The sequence below is a fragment of the Brienomyrus brachyistius genome, chromosome 19 (genome assembly GCF_023856365.1).
Source record: "Brienomyrus brachyistius isolate T26 chromosome 19, BBRACH_0.4, whole genome shotgun sequence".
Classification (NCBI taxonomy): Eukaryota; Metazoa; Chordata; class Actinopteri; order Osteoglossiformes; family Mormyridae; genus Brienomyrus; species Brienomyrus brachyistius.
In genome coordinates, this window is record NC_064551.1 from 11,326,730 (window position 1) to 11,343,206 (window position 16,477).

General features: G+C 44.2%; 1 protein-coding gene across 1 annotated transcript in view; it reads left to right on the forward strand.

Annotated features, from left to right (window-relative positions):
* The first annotated feature begins 12,801 nt into the window (after positions 1–12,801).
* The window catches only part of LOC125714718 (cysteine-rich motor neuron 1 protein-like), a 52,026-nt gene continuing 48,350 nt past the window's right edge, over positions 12,802–16,477 (forward strand). Inside the window, exons 1-2 of the mRNA XM_048985610.1 lie at positions 12,802–13,530; positions 15,631–15,804. Of these exons, the coding sequence (XP_048841567.1) occupies positions 13,167–13,530; positions 15,631–15,804 (538 nt within the window). The 5' untranslated portion in view covers positions 12,802–13,166. The remainder of the gene's footprint in view (positions 13,531–15,630; positions 15,805–16,477) is intronic.

Sequence of the window (16,477 nt, forward strand, 5' to 3'; positions counted from 1 at the left end):
ACAGACTAACAATGGCCCCTTAATCTATAATTATCTTTGTGGCTGTTTTTGGCGGGTGCCCACCGACCATCCAAGTACATCATTACTCTCTTTGTTCCGCTGCTAATGTTTCTGCTGTTTTAATCCCCCCCCCCCCCCCCCCCCCCGCCAGACACACACACCATAGGACTGCAGTAAATGTTTAACTGCAACACATTTTGACTGCAAAATAGTTTTACATTCATAGTCCTTCAGGCCAAATTGGAAAAGTGCTTTCAGAGCTGCTTTTTGTTACCCCATAAAAGCTGTTAAAAGTGGGATCTTCACAACAAGCTAATAACAATCAACTCATTCTATGTGCATTAATTAAAATTTATCAGGTATAACAGTAAAAAAATTACTAAAATCAGATTTTACAAAATAATTTCGCAGTGCAGAGAATAATCCCCATTATGACAGAGTACATAAAACATGATGATGTGTTATAATGGTCACTCTGGAGCAGCCCTGGTTTCATGTGACTCCAGAGTAGGTCACATGTGACTTGTGATTAGTTGTACTGCTGTTTTCAAGAGATCGATGTGTCCATGAGGAAGTAATACAGGTTATTCACAATAATACCTACATATTTCCTGATCTCTTCCTCATGCTAGACTATGGTTGAACAGTACCAGCTTGCAGGGAATGACATTACATTTGCATAACTTACATAACTAAATTGTCGGTGCCCATCATCTCTGCCCAGTGTAAGTACCTGGTGTCTATGTCCCATGTTGGCACCCAGTGTCAGTGCCCATTATCTGTACCTAGTGTCAGTGCTCAGTGTTGGTGACAAGTGCATGTGCACAGTGTTGGTGCCCAGTGTTGGTGCCTAATATCTGTGCCCATGGTTGGCTCTCAGTATCTGTGCCCAGTGTAAGTGCCTAGTGTCTGTACCCAGTGTCTGTGTCCAGTATCTGTCCCCAATGTCTGTGTCCAGTATCTGTCCCCAATGTCTGTGCCCAGTATCTGTGCCCAGTATCTGTGCCTAGTATCTGTCCCCAATGTCTGTGCCCAGTATCTGTGCCCAGTGTCTGTGCCCAGTATCTGTGCCCAGGATCACATCCAGTGTCATTGCCCAGTGTTGGTGTTCAGGGATGGTGGCCAATGTCTGTACTCAGTGTGGGTACCCAGAGTCTGTGTCTAGGGTAGGTGCCCAGTGCCTGTGACCAGTGTTGGTGCCCAATGTCGGTGCCCAGTATCTGTGCCCAGGATCACATCCAGTGTCATTGCCCAGTGTTGGTGTTCAGGGATGGTGGCCAATGTCTGTACTCAGTGTGGGTACCCAGAGTCTGTGTCTAGGGTAGGTGCCCAGTGCCTGTGACCAGTGTTGGTGCCCAATGTCGGTGCCCAGTATCTGTACTCAGTGTCGGTGCCCTCTGTCAGTGGCAGACTGGGCAAGCTGATGAGTCATGTGGCGTCCACTGCTTCTTCTATAATGGCCATGTTACACTGTGAATCCACTGTCTCTCTGTCTGCCAGTGAGGCCACATATGGTTTATTTTAATCAGCCCCATGGAGCTACGAGGCCTGAACACCGGTGGCTGATTACCCGGCTGGCTGGAGATTATTTCCATAACTCACGGCTCTGGCGCTGCCGTATAGCCCATGCGACACACAGCGACAGTGCCCATGCCTGGTCTGATGGCAGCCTCGATGCCCCCCAAGCATTTTATTGATTATAAATGAGCAGCCCTGCTCTGTTTAAGGGTGAGCCAGACACGGATTTGCGCAGTGAAGTGCCTCTGCAGAAACCGGCACGTTTTGTGCTGTGAGCAAATTATATAACTGCACAAGATTGGCCATTGTGGGCAAATTTAATTCACTAGCTGAAACAATACTGAAAGAGGAATGGTCTGTGCATAATTAACTCCACACATGCCTAATTTAAGTTCTAGATGTAAGTGCACTTTGCATAAATATCTGTTTGTTTAGGATTTTACGATTGCTTTTCAGTTGGAGAGATCTTTTTACCCTCTCTGTTGCATAAAATCATGAATTAAATTAAGTTTAAAATTGTAAAAGAGTTTATGTTCTTAGGATAAATGGAAGCACATTTTCTGTAAAACAACCAGAGTTCCGGTTCTGCCTGGACAAAGGATTTCCGCTGCAGTCTGTAAGCTGTGCTCCTCGATGACTCGCAGCTTTCCGATGGACTCCGGGAAAGACAGACTGGCTGAAGATCCGCTTCCAGAGCCTGATGTGTTCCAGGAAGCCGTGGCGGTTTTTCGTACACCTGCTTAAGGGTTGGTAGGTCGTTAATTAAAAGTCCCATCGATTAGCGCCTCAGTTCCGAGAAACGCTGTCGTTCTCAGCAGCTTAATCCGTTGAAAATATGCTTTGACCACAACGTTTTCAATTTTTAAAGATTATTAGAGTACGGTGGCGTTTAGGTTCACCATAGGGGGGGAAAAACACCGACTTAGAGACATAAAAAGAATAAGTCATAAATCAGGAATCATTTTATAGGACTATTTCCGCTGTCTTGTGGAATTGCTTGTGTGGCGATCTTTGTGCAGGATGTGATGAAGGCCCCAAACCCATTTATTATATTCTCATCCTGCTGCAGTGCAGCTCCTTTCTAATACCACTTCAGGTCACAGAGGATGTGAATTCCGCTGCTCAGGACAATAGTTTTAGAATTACCCTGCCCACAGCCCCCATCCTGGTGGTGAGATCACAGGCGCCTATTCAGCTCCTCTCAACTTACGTATTTTCATAGCATCAATGTGAAAGAAATATCACAAAAAAAATAACAGGTAAAGATAACGTACTGCTGGAGGACAGAAAGTTGAAACAGGTGAGCATGCTTGACAGCACCTGAGCTCAAAAAGTGGCATCCAAACATATGGCGACGATATATTAAATATGCAAATGTGTATTATATATGCAAATGTATGTGTGGCCATTCTCTTGCGCGTGTGCATATCAGAATTCACTTCAGCTTGGGTGCGAAGGTTTTAAAAGTTGTGCACTTTCCTGGGCCTGCTCTGTGACAAATGTGTCAGAAGGAACTATTCTGAAGATCATGTCACCCCGGTGTCAGGAAAAGACAGATTTCTGGTGTGGAAATTGTGGCCAGGTGTGCTTTGCAGCTGCCGTGTTGCCTGGACCCCGGGGAGTGTGGGAACAAGAGCAATTCATTACATGAGGTCTGATTCGGAGAAGCTGGCATCGCCATCGACCAGTTAGAGCTGAGCTCTGAACAGACCTCAGATGCCCCTCAAGTACTGCTGTGTGGACACCTGCTGGATGGAGGGGCTCCAAGAGTTCGACAAACCCCAGGGTTCTACAGCTCAGTGGTAACACAGCCCCAAGAGTGCTAAGATTCCCTTAGTGCTGCCCTTAAACACATTTAGAACATTTAAAAATGTGAGATCATGAATGAAGCTTTAAGCTCCAAAAGTACCACCTCAACACTGACGTCTTTTTACTTTGTTTATCCATCATATCTCTGAAAAAAAGGCTGTCTTCTTCACTGACAATTGAAGCATGCTCTGAGGAAGCTTTTATTTCTTCAGTGATATTATCCAAACAGTAAGGTACTCCACTAACTCAACAAACATCGTTGCGCCTTCATATGTTATCTGTTCTAAAAAGTCTACCATCTGATTGGCTGGAATTGCATTCATTTATGTGATATGATAGGCTGATGTGTATTATCAAGCTATTTTCCTTATCTACAGTTTATTCAAGTTGCTCATTTTCTTGTTGCTTATATTTTATATGATGATGAGTCAGTATGCTGTTTATATTGCCCAGCCCTATCAGTAAATTTCAGATTGTTTGTGCTGGGAACGTGATCCAACCTTCATCTGACCCAGATACCAGGTGAACTAAGAGAGTTTGAGCTAAATGACTCAATTTTAACTCCCTTCTTCTCCTGAAGTTGTCTGAAGGCAGCTCATCTACTTCGCAGTCTTAGGCAGTGCAGCATTCTCAAGACGTGCCCTCTAAGCAAATTCGCCATTGTGCTGGTGTAGAGTAGCCTGCTATATTGCCCAGATAATTACCATAGCTATGTAAAATTGCAAAGAAATGTGGAATAGCCCAGAACACAGGACCTTCTTCCTGTATTTACTCTCTTGCTCCCTTTACGCACATATCTGACTAATAAATGGAGTAAATGTTCTCATGTGGTTTGTAATGGTGCATTTTGGTTCCCTTGGATCTATCTCTGTGTGAAAACAACCTGAACCAAGTTTACAAGCTCATCAACTGATTCAGACCACAGCAAACACACTACACATGTGAGGATGTTCAACACGGTGGATGTTCAAAGCAGCCATACTGTTCAAAGCAAAATGTGAATTTTTATGATGAAAACTCCGTAGAATGACATCATTTCTGAGTGGATTCTCTGCTGTGGATTAGGGTGAGTCTATACTGAAAAACAAGTGTGACATGACTGCATTTGAACATTGAACATTTTCACTTCTCCGAGCTGCAGCAGTAACTGTTTCCATTCAATTTTAACAGCCAGCCAGGCAGTGGAGGTCATGGCCACTGAGAGCCCCCCTCCAGACAAAAGTGAGGTGCATGGCGAACAACATATTGGGCTGGATGTCGGTGCATCCCAAGGCTTTCAAACATACATGGATCTACTCCCAAAGTCTGACCTGAGCTGTGGAGGTTTGGGAGCAGCAGGAGGAAGCTTGTGTGAACCTGGACACCAGCGACTCCAGGAAATGTGAGACGACAAAATAAGCCCATCCAGTACCTGAGGGGCACTATCCTACTATTGTTTTTTACTGTGAAGCTGACATAACATGATACAATGTGATCATGTGACCGACAGGATGATATCATAACTAAAATATGCCTCCCGAGCCAAATTAAATAAGGCATATGTTGACCACCCAAAACACAAATTTTCAGACATGAGTAATCATGCATGGATAGGAATAGGAAAACCCTCTTTTGCACAGTCAGCGCAGAGAGATGGATTAGCGGTGTTTAAGGGCGCTCCCTGTTGCCCGGGCTTCTTCACGCTGGTGATTTTGTGAGTAATTGGTCACTGCAGGCATCCCCATGCTGGCTGGAGGGGCCGCTCCGAACCGCACAGATTCGTCACGCAGCACAGATGGCGCACGGGTCGACGGGCCACCTCCACGTTCCCTTGGACAAATAAGCGCATTAGCAGAGAATGAGTGCTGCATTTGAGATGCCACCAGAAGCCTGCAGGGGGCAACCTACAGACTGACATGTGAGTCAGTAATCAGTCATTCCCCTACAGATATACAAATGAGCACAGCATCGCAGTGAACGCCTTAGGACAGGGACGCAGGGTACTGCTTTCTCCGCACAGACCACGGAGCGGAGATGAGCTGCCCACGGTAAGGAGCTTTGATGCTCCAGCTGGGCGCAAAATCTAACTGGGGGCCAGGCTGACCTTCTTTGAAGATCAAACAGCTCAAGAGCAGGGAACCTGTGATCACTTTCCGGGAGCATTCTGACTTGAAAGACTGCAAGATGCCGGCCGTTTCTAAAACACGTTATTAGGCTTTGTGTGGTACTGAGCACTTATCAAGATTTATGGATTTGCCTCATGAATGCAAAGGTACCGCCCGCTTGCATTAGGCTCGAATGCGCAAACCGTGGCCTGTTTTTTAATTCCTTATCAAAACTCGCAAGTTGCTTCCATTGAAGCACATCCTAGTGCAGCATCTCAAGGCTACTAACCATGGGTAAACCCTTTAAGGAGGATAATAATGTCACTGTTCCAACCCCTAGAAAGAGCTGGGCCACGTGGATAAGCAGGAAATGTCACTACAGGGCAGGGCTGCCTCTATCTTTTCTGGGGCCCTGGGCTAAGCTTTTCTTGGGAGGCCCCCCTACCAAGAAAAAGGATGATAATTTCACCTCCGCAATGTAGGTAATTTGGGCACCTTAAGCAACTACATAAATTGCCCTATAGCCAGAGCTGGCCCTTCCATGGGGGGCTGGGTACTGCACATGACGGATGTGAGGCTCATGCCTGCCTTTGATGGTTGTCAAGGATTGCAACCCAGCAGAAAGTGCCCTACTCCAGCGAGCTAACTTGGACACATTGGAGGGTCTCTGCAGTAATTTGGACATATTGGAGGGTCTCGGCAATAATTTGGACACATTGGAGAGTCTCACCAATAATCTGGACACATTGGAGAGTCTCGGCAATAATTTGGACACATTGGAGGGTCTCACCAATAATCTGGACACATTGGAGAGTCTCGGCAATAATTTGGACACATTGGAGGGTCTCACCAATAATCTGGACACATTGGAGAGTCTCGGCAATAATTTGGACACATTGGAGGGTCTCACCAATAATCTGGACACATTGGAGGGTCTCGGCAATAATTTGGACACATTGGAGGGTCTCACCAATAATTTGGACACATTGGAGAGTCTCACCAATAATCTGGACACATTGGAGAGTCTCGGCAATAATTTGGACACATTGGAGGGTCTCACCAATAATCTGGACACATTGGAGAGTCTCGGCAATAATTTGGACACATTGGAGGGTCTCACCAATAATCTGGACACATTGGAGGGTCTTGCCAACAATTTGGACACATTGGAGGGTCTCACCAATAATTTGGACACATTGGAGGGTCTCGCCAACAATTTGGACACATTGGAGGGTCTCACCAATAATCTGGACACATTGGAGGGTCTCACCAATAATTTGGACACATTGGAGGGTCTCGGCAACAATTTTGACACATTGGAGAGTCTCACCAATAATTTGGACACATTGGAGGGTCTCGCCACACACATGCTAATCTCTGAGTAACTCTACAGTACATCCCAGCCCGAGTACATCTGCATGGATGCCTGTAGCCAGCACAGCTGCCCGTGCAGCGACACCTCTGCACCATCTGACACACTCAGATGCGCTACCAGTCTCCTCTTTATTTCCCATGAAGGCTTTGCAGCATCACAAATTATTTTTTTTCTCTGTCACAAGTTGCATCTTTGCATTTTTATATAGCTGTGCAAATGACTTGTTGTATCTTCATAGGTTTTCAAACAAAATAAGATTTAGTAAATACATTTCAGCTCGCACTACTTACACCCAGCAAAGTGAATCGTTTATCTGTTAAAATGCAATCGACATGAAATGTCCAGATAATGGATGATTCTTGCATCACTTGTGCCACATCCTCTGACAATGTGCAGGATCCTCAGTGGCATGAAGGAGGCTCTCCTTAAACCAGTGTTAAATGGCAGAGCTGTCCTGATATTAATAGACCTTCAAGGGTGACAGATTCCACTTTAAATGAAAGGTAAAAACTTTGACTCTAACTGGATTTTGCTATAGAGCGTTAACACCATTCCATGACCCAACGCTTAAATGGAATCAAGAGGAGTTGTAAAATCTATTGTACCACTGTGCGGAAGGTCATAGGTTCAAGTCCCATGACTTGCAGAGTAATCGTATTGCTGCTGAGTCCTTGAGCATGACCCTTGACCCCAAACGCTCCCAAGTCACTAGATACTGGCTAATTCCTCTCTTAGACCCTAAGCTTTCCTTATGTGTACGTTGATTTGGATATAATTGTCTGCGACATATATGGGATTAAGCCGATGCTATGCTGTCACATATTATGGGTAACAGCCTGACAACAGGACTGGTTAGTTCTCTGCTTCTTGAACTAGGCTGTACAATGTTTATGATGTGTTAGGCACATGATGTGAATGATGCAGACTTTTAATATAAAAAGGCTAATTTCCAGGTCTCCAATGTTCCCTTTTTAATGCACAGTTGACTCATCCAATGATGATTCATGTTTTTTCCCAGCCCCCTGTACCCCCCCTCCCACCAGAGCTAGTTGAAACATATGTGGATTGGTGGACAGTGGGAAGAAATCCTTATATAAACAGGGTAAGGAGAGGATGGAGAGCAAACATGGAACAGGGAATATCTCAAATACTGCATTTGGGATGACCCTCCCAAACAACAATTATCCCCACTGAACTATTATCCATTAATGCACTTTCACAAATGAATTCCTTTTATTATTAGATATTAACTGCATTTAAATCCATACATATATTTTGATGTGGAACTGGAAGACTATAAACTATTCCTAAAATTTCAAAGTTCGCAGGTTTAAGCTGTAGTAGTTTCTACTGACACCAGCAATGATCTGTGAGCGGGGGGATCCAGTGCCTGACTGCTTAATGAGCTACCAGTCTCCGTTTGCCTCTTTTGGCCCTCATTCATGTTCTGGCAGATTAATCCATCCAGTAGTAAACATTTAAATCACAGAAATGTAACCTTTTCACACGCAGCTCCACAGAGACAGATGGGCCTCTTGGATTTACTGCCAGCTTAAGGAACCCAGGAAACTTACGGCAAAAGGACATATGCACCATTCTGTCTTGTCACTATTCATACTTGTGTGTGTGTGTGATCCTCAGAGACACATCAATATGATCAGAGGATCCTGGGCCATTTGAGCTGTTAAAGGGCCCCTACTATTTTCAACAATGGTGTAGCTGTTCCCAACGGAGTGGTTCGAAATGGGACACAGCACTTTAGTTTTCAATACAGGACATACTGAAGCCCATTTTCAGTGGAGGCCCCTGGGCTTAAGCCTGGGTAAGCCTGTGCATGAAAGCACCCCTATCAATCCTAAACTAAATTCTCCAGTTCGGTAAACCCAGGATTCTCAACTCTTTTCCCAATCTGTATACATCACTATCAACCTGTGTATTGATATAGAATGATAAATCAGCTCAGTCAGAGAATAATTAGCTCAGTTGAATCGCTAAGTCAGGGACATATACAGGGGTGGGGCCATATTGGCACTGGCCCCAGCTGATTGGCCACTGGAATGCCCTTCCCTGTCACTCATCCATTCAAAACATATTATTGGCTAATGTAGAGGTTAGCCCCTCTTATGCCCCAGTTTAAATAATCCTAGATTCACCTCTGGCTTAAATATAACAAGAATGGCTGCAGAGACCAGCTTTACAAATGCAGGTCATATGCTGGTAGAGGAGAGTTTGGTGACATGAGATGCCGTACTAGTACATGAGATGGTGACATACTAGTACTGAGAGCCACAGGCTGGGACATTCGAGTAGAGATGGGAACACCGATGCCATCTTCTGTTTTCATCCAATCCTTGGCTCCTTCCTCTGAATCCTTTGTTGAAGCCCAGAGCTGACTTTTACTTCAATGTGGGCCATTCTTCAGCAACCTCTCAGTAGGCTTCTGCTTGATAAAAACAAAGGCTGTGAAACACAGCCAACCGAGACCCGGATTAGCGCTGCATCCCAGCCAGTGGACCTCAAGCATCCTCACTCCAACACCTGTCTAACATTAAAACCCGACCAGAGGGTGTGACTGCCAGACGCCCTGGGATGAAAGGGTGCAAGATGTGGTGTGACTCAACACTGTACTGGCGAACTGGAGTACGGTTCTTACTGCAATGGGCCTGCTTAAGCCTCCCACTCCTACCAAACAAATAGCCTTCAAGTTGATAATATTCCTTCCATTAGTATTTAGGATCACTGCGTGGACCGTTCTTCAACAAATTATTTGGAGGGGTGTAGTGATCCCCAAAAACGATTGACAGACAGACAGACAGACAGACAGACGGAAAGACGGATGGACAGACAGACGGAAAGATGGACAGATGCATTTTATAAATTAACCATGGCTGCATCTGTTACTTCCACGATAACCAAGCCAATAAATAAATAAGCTGGAGAATCCGTAGCTTCCCCGAGTGATGCAAAGTCCTGCAAAATCCAAGCAGAGAATCGTTTCCTTGATGAATCCGAATTCTTCTCGAAGCCTTGGAGAAACGTCTTTGATAACACGCTCCCCCAGCCCACTTCGGACATTAGGGTCACACAACACGTCTGATCAGCTACTCACGGGATCTTCAGAAACCGAAACTAACTTAAGCTATAGCAGGGGGCTCTACAGCACAACCGAAGCGAAAGTGAAAATTCATCGGCATTCATTCGCAGTCAGCCTGAGTCTCAGGAGCCGCTGCTAACAGTAATTAAGTGAAAGCAATTTACCTCATAATCAGAGCGATTTATTTTTGAGAATTGTTGTGAAAGCGACTCAGCAGTGTGCATCTCCAGAAACCATAAAGGGGGAAAAACTACAGACTTAAGCAAAAGTGCTTAGAGCGGAACACAAGCGGGGGGGCGCCTGCAGTCTCTAGGTCTCCGGCACATGGACGCTAAACAGCATCTTTCCAGGCTGTTTTATTGTGAAAAAATACATTTTTTCTTAAATCACACTTTCTTAATCCTAGGTGTTATTGCATTTTAATATATGAGTTAAGTTCGGTTAAATTGTATCTAATTTAATTTGATATTATACATTGGTTTCATAGGTTACTAGGTAAGCTATGTTTTCCTTCATACGGACGGCTTCGCCTCTCGCCATCAACCTGCCTAAATGTTTATAATGAGGACATTGAACTTGCTTCGGGGGCGATTCCCTGCTTTCGATGCTGGGTGACACCTTCCGATTCCTGCTAGCACACCCGTCGCATATAAATAACAAGGTGGCTGCCTGTCACGCGCTTGGCTTTCAGTTCTCAGCCCTCAGCTCTTCAGGAGATAAACGACAAAAGTGGCTCTAAAGCTCTTAAGTGTACTGGAGAAAAAAGGTCTATCTATCCGGATTTAAAGCAGGCGGAAATTTAGCTCTGGGTGTGAGAATCCAATGAATAAAACAAAATCTATTACCATGTTTGAAAGAAAACACCAAATGTTTGTAAAACAATGAATCGTATTCAGCTTATCTATAGATTCCATTAAAATAAATTACTAAAATAACAAAATAGTATAAAAATAAACAAAAAAGCAAAACATTTTATCCTAATTTCTGGACTGTACAGGTTACAGCATCGTTACTCTCCCAGGTCAGCATTGTTTACTGGACTATGTCATGGTTTGTGCGTACTCGTGTTCCCAGGATAACGGGAACACGCTCAGATGCGTCTGTTTGGAGGATGCTATGTAGAAAGACACGTCCCAGCGGGCCCCGCTCTCATCGGGGATTAAATCAATTCAGAAATCATTGCGTATAGTGAGTCTTTCTTTACTTCTTACTTATCTGTCACGACTTATTGTAATTAAACAGCCTGAAGCAGTAGGTGGGGGTGGGAGGGGGCATGGTTTTCACAACATGGGAGGGGGTCTTATTGTGGTTGTTAACTCCCTAAAGCTACCAATGCAATGTGTGAAGTATCAATAAATGTAAACACATCGTTGTGCCATTTTGAGATTTGACTATTTACAAGCTTCCTGAGCACAATCAAATAATTATTATCATAATATACAGATTGAAAAGTTGGTGACATTTCTAATAAATATAAATAAGAATGCAGTCCAGTGTTTTAGGTGATTAAATACTGCTTAATTCAAATGTTTTTGTTCATTTAAATATAGATTACATATATTTATTGTAAATCCGAATAATAAACGATCTGGAACGAAGTGTCTAGCTTTACACTGGCCATGCAATGCTGTAATAGCATTGGTAAGTATATTTTTCGGTGTACGGGAAGCTACTAAGCAACAGGAATGCAATTATGCCTGTAGTTGTGTATTTCATTTGTAATTATATGTTGCATGACTGATTTCTGATTTGGAAACGGAGCGCATCTTACTTTTCAGAAACTGTGATATTAGTCGTTTGGGTAAAAATATGTTTTTTGCAGTTTCATTTACTGCGGATCCTCAGAAGCACAAAAAAAGTACTTGCGGTTTTGCCACAACTTGCTGGTTATGTCAATATCCAACGGGTGTTAGTGTGAAGAACACGAGATGCAACCCTCTAACCTGCAGGGTTCCAGTTCGAGACCCTGAACGGGCAGAAAGCTTATCTTTAACGTTACTCAACGTGTATTGCTCCGGTATGACGTCAAACTTGGATAAATTCGTAAAACCCTAGGCTAAGGAACAATATACTAATCGTCTGAAAACAGACCATCGAGACTGAAAAACCGAAAAGTAAATACGCGCTGCCGGTGTTATTGGAAGGTCTGACAATTATTGATATGATAAAACATTACAGGGCTCTCGTAAAATACGGACGGATTATTATGCAAGCGACAAATTCAGTGTTAGCATCCCAACGACAAATGAATATTAACATGGTACAAAGTAACGTTACGCAGTACTCGTGATTTGGTTCAATAAAATAGGTAACATATTTAAAAGAATCGAAAACCTATGCAAACGAATCTGATTATGCATCTGCACTATATAGGCTGTTTATTTGTCCCGTATGAGGCTGTTTCTAGATTGTTTTTACAATCCTGAAATACTTCGCATTCATTTATATTATATGCGGTATTCTGCACTTTACCCAAAAACAATGTTCCGGATGGAGTCTTCATTGATGCTACGAATATGTAGCTTTTATTATACAGGAATACGCAATTAAAACACATCGTAAACATATTTAAATTACCATGCCATCAATGGTATGAACGCACTATCTGCAGAGCTGACTGTTCTGAAACGCCAGAGATAATTCTAACAAATATCTTAAATAAAAGCACCTGAATATAAAGCAGCATTCACGTTATTAAAAAGCGACGAGCGACGAACTTCTGCAGGTGCCACGAAAGGACGGATCTCCGGCAGATCAACCCGCCCCCCCAACACACACACACACACACACACACACACACACACACACACACACACACACACACACACACGCACGCATACACAAGCTGCCCAAAGTAAGGTGAGATGGGAGGGGTTCCGTCATGAGATCACAACGGCAACATTAACTGAGTGTAAAGTAAGAGAAGCACGGCTGGCAGCCAGGCTGCTCAGATAGAATTCAGCCCACAGTAACAGGTTTATCTTAGACGATCAGGCGATACGATTTATTCCATGTTCCGTGGCGTACATTCCTCTGGGTCTGTTACTAAAGGATTAAAATAAAGCGTAGGATTTTAAAGAAGAAAGTTTTCTTGGAAAAGAACTCGGACCATACTAGCATATACGGCATACAGTAGGTTGGTGCATTATATAGCACTACAGTAATCTGTAGTATTTCTGACAGGAAATTAATATTAACGCCCATTCCTTTGCTTGAAAATTCAATTCAGTCAATAAAAAGTTTCGAGCAAAGGATATCTAAAACAACACAAAGACGTGGCACGGGAATGGGACGCCGTTTATCTGGATCTTTGCATTCTCGGTTTGGTAATTTTAACTCCTTTGGGGGAAGATCTTCAGTGGCCATGTGCCTCCTGGCTAAATGCGTGATGCTCTCGCAACTTCTGTTGTTGTCGGCTGAGGACGGCAGGGCGCTGCTGTGCGTGCCTTGCGACGCGTCCGGATGCGCAGAGCCAAAGGCTTGCGGCGGCACGGTGCTGGGCGCTTGTGGCTGCTGCGCCGGCTGCGCCAAGCAGAGGCACGAGAGCTGTGGAGGCGTCCGCGGTCTCAACGGGACCTGCGACCGCGGACTCCAGTGCGTTATCGGGACGTCTCCGGATGGCCATTCCGTCGATGTCGGAGTTTGTGAAGGTGTGTACCTAGATAGGCTTTAATCAGTTTGAAAACTTACGCAGCAAATAAACTCCTCTATGCATGCCGTAGAAATAAATTTAATCTGTCTGTAACAAATTTTGGATTTATTTATATTATCCCATCCATCCATCCATCCATCCATCCATCCATTCATCCACCCATCCATCCATCTATCTTCCAACCGCTTATCATTACAGGGTCTTGGAGATGTCGTTACTTTCCCAGTAGATGATAAAATCTGGGCATTGCATTGCTTGAGCTCCTTAAAAGTGTCGGGAAAGGGCATGGTTTATGTAAATGTTTTCCGAAATCATACTCACAACAAATACCCAACAGGCTGCCAAAATCCCCTTCATTTATTTAGGCATTGTCAGCAATCAAAATGTGCTTTCAGACGTGAATTACTTAGTATAGGGTTACGTGATGGATGACATATCTATTTTAGAGCAGGATTTGTGCAAATAAATGGAATTTCACATCAATTATAATTATATAAATACTGTTTATCGATGGGTCTTTATATAGCAAAAGCTGCACGTTGGTGTTATGGTATGAAAAAATTTAACTGCAACTGTGATATATGCGGGGACAATACTTTCCAATTAGAGTAAAATGTGTTACTATGTGTGCTGTAGCTCTCAACGATTCAAAATATTTGAAAACCTTTTTCAAAGAATATCCTACGGCACCAAGACCTTCCCTTTAAAACTCTGCAAACAAAGGACGACCGGGCTGCTCTGCTGGCAAACAGCCTCTGGCGAATCCCCGGTCTTTCGGGCCACTTTTTAACGTAGAGGAGACCCGCTCGCGAGCCGCCCACGCGGGCTATTAAATCAAAGCGCGGTCTAAAACCTGCGCACGAGCCGCCACTGTACCGACAACATTTGAGCACTTCATATGTAAATGATTCGTTTTTGGAAGTAATTTCCTTCAAAATGTTATGCAAATACCGAAGGAAAAAAAGTACTTCATACAATCCCTTCGGTCTCCTTACACGAAGTTTTCACATTCATTGGCACGGCAATACACAAGTACGTATTGAGCTCTCACACCAAATTAAGGGTACAGCATGTGTCTTAACACATTAAACAATATTTAACTACAACAATTCCCCCTTTTGGCGTCCTTTGTTTTTGTTGTTATTTTGTAATTAAATTAGGCGAAGAGAGTAAAACATATAAAGTGTACAAAGATAATCTGCTGTAACATCAGTACTGAACCTGTTGTTATAGGATGGGCCAAACAAACTGCGTTGGAACCCATGTCGTTTGCTTTTGCTGCTGTTGCTTCCCATCCGGGATGCGATGACCCTGCACTTCACATCTCAGAGTCCAGGTTTCCTTCTGCTGTCCTCCTGAACACCCACTGTCTCACTGGCCTCCTTTTCAGAGAGTGGAGTTTCAGACCCAGTTAGCTATGTTATGCTAACTTATGCAGGCTGGAGTCCCTGTCTGTCTACTGTTTGATTTTGTGCTGCGGTAAGGCCTTTGTAGAGTCATCTTTAAAGGGTCTTAACTGCACAAATGTGAGCTGGATGCTGGGACTCCTGTGCCCTCCTGGGGCCCGTCCCCTTTCATGACTGCTCCAGGCTTGTACAGTCCCATCATGCAATGCGGCAGGTCCCTGGGCTCCGGGAAGTTGTCTCTCCTCTGTCTCTTACTGTTTTAAAGACAACGGCGCCATCTCTTCGCCTTTACATCCACAAGCGCACATCAGACCTCATAAGCTCCCCCACACTCGCCGCCAGCTCCATTTCATCTCCCCCGCCCTTTGATGCCAAAGCCGGCTTCCCACGGCTGAGCCGACGACTCCCTTGCACACTTTCTTGTCGAAGACGGCGTGCCTGTCAAGCAACCTGGGAGACCCCGAAGCTTGTGAAAATGTAGCTTCCCTAAAACTCACATGGAACTGGTTTATGGATGTATTGACTGAACTCCCTTTAGATGGTTATTCTTTTCAGGTAAAATGAAAAAAAAATACTGCTGGAAAAAACCTCTACTACCAATTTGACACTAGTTAGGATGTGGGTATTGTTTTTACAGTATTGCACTAAGAAATTAACTTTACCCTTTTTATTAACTGTTTTTTTCTGCTCAGATGCAGCTTGGAATGTCGATCTGAGTTCGGGGTCTGAACCTTGCAGGGGAAGCCTGGTCAAAGGCTGTGATCTGGTGGACAGGAAGTGTGTCTGTGGTCAGAAGTGGTCCTGTAGCAGCTCCTACTCCTTCTCCAGCTGGGACGTGTGCCAAGTTGCCCTCCAGAGAACTGAAGGTAGGCACCGTTTTTGAATACCTGCCTGTTTAGTGTTCTGGGACTGCAGCCCCCCCCCCCAACAGCAAGGGCCTTGGCTTCTCAGTCCCCCTGGGGTGTGTGGAATGTTCTGGTTTTTCTGCTCTCCCTCTGAACTGCTAATAGCCTCATCTTAGAGAGATAGATGGCTGAATAAGGTCAATTAAGAAAATAATGACTTAAATTGCATGCTGAGAGGCTGCTTCAGAACGAAGGCCTGCCATGATGCTGGGCTGTCAGAACCCAACTTGAGGATCCCCTTGGTAATGAAGTAACTTCAAACTTTTCACTTGGGCTGATTAGCTTTTCCTGAGGTTAATGAAAGATACCGTAGAGCCGTATATCATACCTGGGTGGCTTACAGAGCGCCGTCAATCTGGGAAGGTGGAGCTTAGAAGTGCAGTGTGACCACAACTCCAAGACTTGAGGAGGAAGGCTATGTGGGTATGTAGAGAATGTGATATACTGTATACTGTACTGTGTCGCCGCCCTGTTGGTAGCATTGTGAAGTACAACATCACTCAGGATAATACGCTGTCTCCTTTATCTGGGATAATTCACCTGAGGTTTTCTCTTTCTCGGATGGAGGTTTTGTCAATGAGGAATAATTATTCATGTTTTCCTGCTTGATTTATTGTGTTTTGTGTTCGACGTC